Source organism: Pinus tabuliformis, chromosome 1_1 (assembly GCF_031772625.1).
Source record: "Pinus tabuliformis cultivar Carrire ecotype Pingquan chromosome 1_1, CPIR1, whole genome shotgun sequence".
NCBI classification, from domain to species: Eukaryota; Viridiplantae; Streptophyta; class Pinopsida; order Pinales; family Pinaceae; genus Pinus; species Pinus tabuliformis.
In genome coordinates, this window is record NC_142297.1 from 825,851,095 (window position 1) to 825,860,521 (window position 9,427).

A 9,427-nucleotide genomic window follows, 5' to 3' on the forward strand; every position below is an offset into this window, starting at 1 on the left:
ACGGGTCCCCGGTAGAATTAAAAATGTCCACTAACTCCATTTTGACGTACTAACATAAGCTGCCAGAGTTGTCATATCTCTTTGCTATTTTTATGGAAAAGCTTTACCAAAGGTCGCATGTTCGATTCTCTGCGTGACTAAATATTCTTGTAGAAAAGTTGTACGAAGTCCGGAGTGTTGTGTGTAATTTCATCTCGTTTTCTTCACTCTTTTGTTTCACTGTAAAAATATTTTTTTTTGTTATTTACGATGAATAAAAAGAAGTACATGCTAAGAGGAGAATGTAATTGCTGCCCATCTGCCTTTCGAAACTTATAACATGGAGCAGCCTTTCAAATATTTGGGCTTTTGGCTAAAACCATCTGCTTATAGAAAGCAAGACTGGAATTGGCTAATTGCAAAAATAGAACTAAGAATTTCTCACTGGAGTTTCAAGTGGCTTTCTAGGGCGGGAAGGCTTACACTGGTAAATTCAGTCCTTCAGGCTATCCCGGTCTTCTGGGCAGCGCTGACATGGATTCCAAAAGGGATTCTTCATAAAATAAAACAGATTTGCAGCAGGTTTTTGTGGTCAGGGTCGAAGGAGGATACCGTTCTTCCATGGGTTGCATGGGATAAGATTGCTAGGCCTAAGGACTGGGGTGGATGGGGTCTGAAAAGCCCCATTGATTTCAGTCGCGCTCTAGCAGCAAAATCGGGCTGGAGAATAATCTCTATGGAAAATCTCTGGACGAAGGTTGTAAAGAGAAAATACATTGACCCCATGCCGCTTGAAGATTGGATTAGAATGCCAAACAAAAAAGGAAGAAACTGCTCAGTCATTTGGAAAGCCACTTCTGAGGCTTTTAAGGTAATTGAACAAGGGCTGGCTTGGCGGGTTGGGAATGGAGAAAATGTGAGGATTGGTAGGGACCCATGGGTGGGGTGTAGTGAGGCTTATGCTCTTTCTCCTGATATGCTCATTCACCTGGAAGATATTGGGATCAGAAACTTAAGGCAGATTGCTAATTTGGAGCAGTACTCTATTTGGGGGCAGGTTTGGAGGTCTAGACCAGCCTAGGAATAGATCCCGCTTGGAGAGATGAATGGCAGTTATTCATCCAGGAGCTCAAAAGATCAAATGTGAGAATATTGGATAAGCCAGACTCTCTGGTTTGGGCGCATGCGGAGACTGGGTTTTATTCGCCAAAGGCTGGCTACAGTTTACTAATGAAGAATAAAGGTTGGAACCCTCCAGTCTGGTGGTCAAAACCTTTGTTTAAACTAAAATGTCCAAAAAAAGCTAGAATTTTTTTCTGGTGCGCCTTAAACCATAAGATCCCAACATGGGAAATCCTGCAAGCTCGGTTTAAGCATGGTCCTAGTAGATGCCCCCTGTGTTTTTCTGAATCCGAATCTGTCACCCATCTGTTTCTATCATGCCCTTTTACAAAACAGGTTTGGGCTGAAGCGGAAAAACTTATAAATGTTAAAATAAAATGGGAAGGAGACTGCTTGGCCACAGCCTGGGAATATTGGTGGAATCATTTCCATGAGAGGAATTTGAGAAATTTACCTCCCATCATCTGTTGGGGTATCTGGATCGCAAGGAACCGAAGTATTTTTCGTGAACAGGCGACCCCGGGGACTGTTATTGCCATTCAAAGCAGCGCCATTCTTGAGAGCATTCCTGTAAAGGAGGAATCGGTAAATGCGGCCCCGCGGAAGGAACCTACTATCAGAGAAGGGATTCCATGGGCCTTTTTTGACGGGGCAGCTCAACATGATGTCACGGGCGCCGATTTATCCATTCATCTTAGCGGTTCACATTCTCTAAAAGCCTCGGTGGGAATAGGAAGGGGGACAAATAATTTTGCTGAACTTACTGCTCTTAAGTTGCTCCTCTGTTGGCTTGTTCACAAACACATCCTCACAGTTCAGATTTTCGGTGATTCAATGAATGTTGTAAACTGGGTTTTGGGAAAACATCGTTGTCAGCACTATATGTTGATGCCGTTACTTGAAGAGATTCAACTTTTAAAACAGCAGTTTAATGTTTTCACTATTGATCACATCTACAGGGAATTCAATGAGGAAGCGGATCGACTTTCTAAAGAAGGCCTGCAGCAAGCTGTGGGCTCTTGGAGAGTAACCGAGCAGGACCATGATCAGATCCGTGTGTCGGATCTCCCTCCAGACATATAATCTTTCCTTTTGGGCCGGTCTATATATATGCACTGTTTTTATCTGTTTTTCTGTTTAGAAAATGGTGGCATATGCCAAACAATGTTTTTAAACTCTCACACTTTAAAGCTCTGGTTTAAAGAGCAGACTGTGTTTCGATAAACATGGACGTTTTCATTGCCTGGGCTGTTTTCCTCATGAGAGGAGGCCCAGGCGGCACTGAAGTTTTTTTGGAGCGTTATCGTTCTTGTTTGTGGCTAAAAGCCGAGTACAGAAGATGCTGTTAGCGCTCTGTAGGGGCGCTGATGACCATATCAGAGGAGCTCTAGCTCCTAAGCAGGCAGTTTTGATGACAGAATGTTAACTCATAAGCACTGCAACTTTTTTATCACTTATAAAAAAGTTCGTTTTTTTCTTGGGAAAAAAAAGAAGAAGTACATGCTGTTATTTTAAAAAATTATCAGCTTATACAGCAAGCTGTAATTAAAAGTACAATCATGCGGTTGTTTTCAGAAATTTTCAGTTTATACAGCAAGCTGTAAAGTTCATCAATGACCTAGCTGTCTGGAGAAAACTAAAAGGGTATATGGTCAAAAGTAGTCAAAAAAATCTCAATAAATCTTACGATAACAGTGTTTGAATTATGTTTTTGATGGTGGAAATGGATTCAGCACCATCAAAAGGCATTCAAAATCTTCATGTTTGACAGCTATAACCTGGATTTACAAAAATCCCTACCAGATTTGTATCACAATATTGCCAAAATTTCCATAATTTTCAGAGTAAATTTGCAAGCTCATTAAACTATGCGAACTAAAACTACAGTTACAACAAGAACAAGTTTGGAGGTGAGGTACAGATTCTGCAAAATCTGAAATACTGGTAAGAAAAAAAAAACAGAAAATTACTAAAACTGATTGCTGTCATGCCTGTGGTACAAAAACTGAGCTATTGATTCATCAAAATCTTCAATAAGGATTTGAAGAATTGTGAGTCGGAGAGGCAGGGGCCTGTTACTGTTGTGCTGTATAATTGAACCTATTTTCTCTGGGAGCTGATATGAAAAGATGTAAATAAAAATGCAGAGGGATCCAAGTTAGAACATGAGATCCAAAGGAAAGAGGTGAGTAGCTTAGACTTAGCCACCAACAAACTCTTCCAGGAGGATAGTGCCATGGTTCAAGGACTCCAACAAACTCTTCCAGGAGGATAGTGCCATGGTTCAAGGACTCTTCCAGGAGGATAGTGCCAAGGTTCAAAGACGTGAGTAGCTCAGACTTAGCCACCAGCAAACTCTTCCAGGAGGATAGTGCCATGGTTCAAGGACTCTTCCAGGAGGATAGTGCCATGGTTCAAGGACTCTTCCAGGAGGATAGTGCCAAGGTTCAAAGACAAGGCGCTTTTTGATAACCCGTCAGCTGTTTTGTTAAATTCCCTGTAAATGTATTGAAACTTTATCTTCAGGAAGTTGTTTTTTGTTTCAGTAGTTCTGTCCTTCCAAGCATCCAAGTTTAGTATCTCCAACTAGGCTTCACTTGCCAACCAGTCTATAAGCAAATTTATTTACACCTCTGGATCCAAATACCATTTTCTTTATTGCCGTTAAACGAATCACAAACATCCATTGGAAAGCTATGAAAAAACCTTGAAATGAATCACAGCCATCCACCTAAAAGTTAACATCTGTCCACCCTAAGTTCAAGTCGGAAATTTACTTTGATTTAGAATTTTAAATATTTGCATCAATCTTGGATTATAATTTAAAAACATAGGCTACCAATACAACTCAAAAGGATATAGCAAATGTTAAAATGAAAATGTACTCTTGACACGTCTTTTTTACACATGGTGAGAAATTTGATCTTAATAACTTCAAATTGTATAGATGGAGAATAAAGAAACAACCCTAAATAACATGGGAACAATTTTTTTTTCAATTTATTTTATGAACCTTTTTGAAGAATACAGTATTAACATTATTATTAATTTCTACCTAAATTGCATAAACTGCAGATTTCATAAATTCCAGATTTCAGAAAATTTTATTAACAAAAGCTAAATCCATTAATTCGATTCACTACCGCGAATTAAATTTTCAAAATATTCTCAAATCTACAAGAGAGCTAGACTCAAATCCAGATTTTCATAATATTCAAAATCTGCAATGAATGTGTTTCAGCTGTTTCTGCCTCCTCTTCTGTAGAATGGCACTTATTTAAAAATCAAGTACTTTATTAAGAACATATAAAGATAATCAATGTGTACTCTCGAGCAGGATGAAAAAAAGCCATTTCTGCATTTCGCAGTGACCACTGGTTGCCACTATGACTATTGTTGCAGGTGATATTATTTTATCACAACCTCCAAGCTGTGTCAAAATTAATTTAAAAAATTTCTGCAAAACACCTTCAATGAAACGTTCCCCAGGTATCAAACTGCAGCAGCCCTTCAATGTTTAAACTGTAGTGGATTCCAAAGGAATTCGGAAGATATCAGAAGCCAAAAGACTAGAGTCGATTCCAGAGGAATTAGGAAGATCAATAGCAAAAAGACTGATTGATGCTCTGTAAAAATGTTCAATTCCCAAAGGAACTTGGAAGCATCTTCAAATTGTTGAACGAGCAAGGGATGTGTTGAGACTTTGGCCCAATTTCTTATTGTGCCATTTGTTGAGAAATATTATATTCCTCTGGGAAGTAGGGGAGATCTCCAAATGGGTAAGACAGGTTTGATGCTTTGAAGATTTGTCATATTCCTAGGCCTTTTCAAACTTTTGCTCGGCGATGCATTGGAGATTTTTAATTTCCCGAAGGAATTTGGGAACGTCTCCAAGCTGCAGAAGTTAGAAGCATCTCCAAACTTTTGCACTGCCGGAGATCGGAGAGTTGGAGATTTGTTAAATTTCCCATGGAATCTGGAAGATTTTGCAAACCTCTGCCCTGGCCGATTTGTAGATTTGTCACCTTCTTCCCGGCGGAATTTGGGAGAATCTGCATTTTGTAGTCTTTCAGCTTCAGATATTTCAAGCAGGCTAGATAACAAAATTCTTTTGGTAAAGTCCCTAGATTCGTCTCCTCTGCAACAAGCTTTTCCAACTGCTTCAGCTGCCCTAATGAATTTGGAAACCTTAAAAGTGGAGCACTAACATTTAACTCCCGCAGCTCCATAGGTACCTGCAATGCCCACGTTTCGATCATAAGAAAGATAAAAACGTACAAAGATTCCCATCTTTAAATTGCTGCCTCTACATCTTACCCACCTGAGATTGTGGTTGCCACAATTCTTTCAATTCGCTTCCGTTCACTTCTAAAACTCTTAAATCGCGCACTCGAAGCGAGGGAGGCAGGGAAGAAAAAGGACACTTGTTCCAGCTGAGCCATATAAGTTTTGGAAACCGCGACCACGTCAATATGCTTTCTACAAAATCGCCTTCAGCTTCAAGAAGTCGTAATTCATTGATCCCCAACAACCCATCACTGGAACGTCTTTCTGAACTGAACAGTGGATCGTTGCAAGTATCTGTAAGGGTTGACCGAGGAGCCATTCTAATTCCACGCACTTGTGGTGGTACCTGTTTGTTAATTAAAAACAATGAAGAATTATAATATAGGATGCCACGGATTTCTTTGAACAAAAACCCTGAATGTTTTGACACAAATAGAAATGTTAGTATGACTGAAGCACTTACAGGATATGATTGTTCCAAAAGATCATTAATGTTCTGCGTCGTCGCACCCCAAAGACGACGAGGGTTCGATTTTTTAGCAATACTTCTTCCTAAATCGCGCAGGTGATCATGCATCCTTATCTGATTTTCACTGCCAACTTCCACGAGACACTTATTCTGTAGATTTCGAAATCCTACCAGCCCTTGCCAGCCTGATCCACCCCATATTCTTATCCATTTATCCCTGTCTTCTCCCAAGGAAAAACATGCAATATCTAAAAATATTTGTTGCTCATCGGGATCGAGAGAGTCATAACTTATTTGAAGTCTCAATTCTATCTCCTTAGGTAGTTTGTGAAGTCCACCCAATTGCTCTTGCCAGTATGGTTTGTCTTGTCCACAGACCATAGCCCCATATACTTTCAATGACAAGGGCAAGCCACAGCTTGCATCGACAAACCCATCTACAAGTTTTTCAAATCCTTCAGGCTGATGTGCCTCGAAAAAGGCATGCTTGCAGAAAAGCTCTTTGGAGTCTGAACTATTAAGGGGGTCGGGCCTATAAATGGAGGTTTCTGAGATTCTTGCATTTGTAAGAGCACACCAGTTACGAGACGTTACTAAAATCAAACTCTTAGGGTCAAGGACACCGACACGCCTTAGAATTGGCAAAAAGGCATCCAGTTGATCCACCTCACCTACATCATCTAATACGATGAGGGCATGACAATTTGACAGATGCCTTTCAAGTAGACCTTTACCTTGTGCGCAGCTAGCAATATTGACATCTCTGGATGTCAAGTCTTTAATGAGCTGACTCTGCAAAACATTGAGCTTTCCTGTGGCTGAATGTTCCCTCACATCAAATAAAAAAGAGGATCGATTGTAAACTGATATATTCTTGTTGAAGAATTCTGCGGCCAGGGTAGTTTTCCCCAGCCCCCCTAGACCCAAAATCGCTACAACCTTGACCTCGGGGCTCTCATTCTCCTCCTTCCGTGACACTATCCCTTCAAGATCTTGTATTTTTGTTTCCAAACCAGTTGGATATTTGGCCACACCCAACGGTGGTTTTGGAATTATTTTCAGCACACTTTGCACCACTTTATCCAAGAGCTCCTCTTCGTCACTGAATATTAATTAGGAGAGTAAGATCATTAGTTTAAAAAACCTACCTAATTAGTTGCAGTCATGTACCTATCAATCAATCCAAGAAATTAGCAGTAAACAGAGTTTGAGCTGATAGTAGGAGATACTCACCCATTAAACTCCGCCAACTCCAAGCCGCTTAAACTGGCAGCATGAGAAAGAGCGTCTCTCCACTCCTGAATTTTCTGGCAGTCGTGTCGCTGTTTCTCTTCATGATCGCGCAGGCATTTTGCATACGTTCCATCTTGTGCATCTTTCCCCGTCCACCTGACCTCAGAAGGCTTGACGTTATAAAACACTGGGATAATTTTAGCCCCTGAGTTTTTCATGAGCACAAGCTCTTCGAGGCACCAATCTGATTCCGCATATTTTGGGGAAAAAATACCGATATGAACCGAAGCGACTTTTATAGCGGCTTTTATCTGGGAAAGAATATCATGTCCAACCTGCATCTCCGGCTTGTCAAGAAAGGCTTGCAATTCATAGGAATGAAGACTGCGGTAGAGACGTGTGGCGAAGGTTTTTTTGACATCAGAGCCACGATGGTTGATGAACACATCGTAGCTCTGACAATAATAAGAAGTCGAGGGAGAGGGAGAGGAGGAGGACGAAGCAGCGGAGACACTGTGAAGAGGGACCGTGACGGAGGAGGAAGAAGCAGAAGCATCGTGAAGAGGGATGAATGAAGGAGAACAGAGCGTGGAGGAAGAGGCGGGAGCATTGTGAACAGGGAGCGTGGAGGAAGAAGAAGAAGCGGCACAAGCATCGTGAATAGGGATGAATGAAGGAGAACAGAGCGTGGAGGAAGAGGCGGGAGCACTGTGAGCAGGGAGCGTGGAGGAAGAAGAAGAAGCGGCACAAGCATCGTGAATAGGGATGAATGAAGGAGAACAGAGCGTGGAGGAAGAGGCGGGAGCACTGTGAGCAGGGAGCGTGGAGGAAGAGGCGGGAGCACTGTGAGCAGGGAGCGTGGAGGAAGGAGAAGAAGAAGCAGCAGAAGCATTGAGAAAAGGGACAAATGGCAGGCAATTTCTTAGGCAAGTCGTTAGGTTTCCCATTGGATGAACCTAAAGAAATGAAGGATAAGAATAACAATAAGAAGATTATGTTTGCAGGCAGAATTAGGGTATGTTTGCAGGCAGAATTAGGGTAGAGATGGGTGGACACCTAAAGAAATGAAGGATAAGAATAACAATAAGAAGATTATGTTTGCAGGCAGAATTAGGGTATGTTTGCAGGCAGAATTAGGGTAGAGATGGGTGGACAAATCTTTCTTCAGGGCAAAGCCAAGATCGTGGTACTAAGTTGTAGACGCAGAACAGGCCGCGGAAGAAGCCCTGGAGCATCTGCAGTCAGGATTGGAATTTGGATGGAAAAAAATCAGAATAAGATTCTGCAGTAGAAAACAGAATAGGAATTATGCGCAGGGAATCATTGCGATAAAATGGCTGCATTTATTTCATAAAATGGAATGCTCTTCGCCTTAGCATATATCCGTTTAGCGGTGACAGAAGCCAAATGGCACTAAAGCGCGTTGTGAATCGTGTTTGATGTGGTCTGTTTGATTTTTTTAATAATCAGTTTGACATGTTGGTGAATAGTAGTTTCTTTGCATTTTATATTTCTTTCAAAGTTGACTTTGTCACTTTAGCAGCAAAGAAACTGTTATTCCTCTTGCATGTCAGACTGCATTAACTTTTCTATGGGGTAAAAAAGTCTGACATTAACTTTTCTATGGGGTAAAAAATAGGAGTTGCCTTTTGACAATACTGTGATGTGACACCAAATAATTATTGAAATTAGAAATGAAAGGAACTGAACTTTTAATGTCCACTGGATTAGATATTACATATGGTTTCCAATATATCCATGCCATATGTTATTTAAAATTTTTAATGGAGCCTTACACAGTAAAATTCGGGTTTTAGGTAAAATGCCTATCTTTATCATTTTTAAAGTAATTGGGTATAAATAAAATAGTGGGCGAGTAAAATTTATAATTAAGAATATAATTTTAGATACAGTTAAAAACAAAAATGCATTTGAGCATATAAGAGTTTAAAAAGGAGATGAAGAAAATGGCTATCATGAATTTTTTGTTTTTTTAATGTGAATGGGTATAAATAAAATCTTGAGTGAGCATAATTTATAATTAAGAATATAAATTTAAATACCAAGTTTAAAATAAAATAGATTTGAAAGTTTAAAAAGGAGATTACAAAAATGAACAACTTAAATTAATATTAATTTTTTTTATTTACCAAAAAATTATTGTCTTAATTACGAGTTTAGGAATAATTAGTCATGGACAACGAACTTTGTATTTGCATTAGCAAACGATGATAACATTGCAACAAATTTTTGTCAATTACAAGGAAAAGTTGTGTTTTCCTACACTTTATTTATACTATATAGAAATGTTGTAATTATAAAGAAAAGTTGTGTGAA

At 39.9% G+C, this 9,427-nt stretch overlaps 2 protein-coding genes across 2 annotated transcripts; one reads left to right on the top strand and one right to left on the bottom strand.

Annotated features, from left to right (window-relative positions):
- The first annotated feature begins 319 nt into the window (after positions 1 to 319).
- On the top strand, positions 320 to 2,184 carry LOC149216649 (uncharacterized). Its single transcript, XM_089390031.1, has 2 exons — positions 320 to 1,036; positions 1,438 to 2,184. Exons 1-2 carry the CDS (start codon positions 320 to 322, stop codon positions 2,182 to 2,184), a joined length of 1,464 nt encoding a protein of 487 aa, XP_089246157.1.
- Positions 2,185 to 4,243: 2,059 nt separating this feature from the next.
- Positions 4,244 to 8,160, bottom strand: LOC149216650 (disease resistance protein Roq1-like). The gene is made up of 4 exons (XM_089392817.1): positions 7,091 to 8,160; positions 5,852 to 6,959; positions 5,423 to 5,734; positions 4,244 to 5,336 (listed from the first exon to the last, which is right to left on the bottom strand). The coding sequence occupies exons 1-4, from the start codon at positions 8,035 to 8,037 to the stop codon at positions 4,962 to 4,964; spliced, it is 2,742 nt and encodes a 913-aa protein (XP_089248943.1). The 5' UTR covers positions 8,038 to 8,160; the 3' UTR covers positions 4,244 to 4,961.
- Positions 8,161 to 9,427: the final 1,267 nt, after the last annotated feature.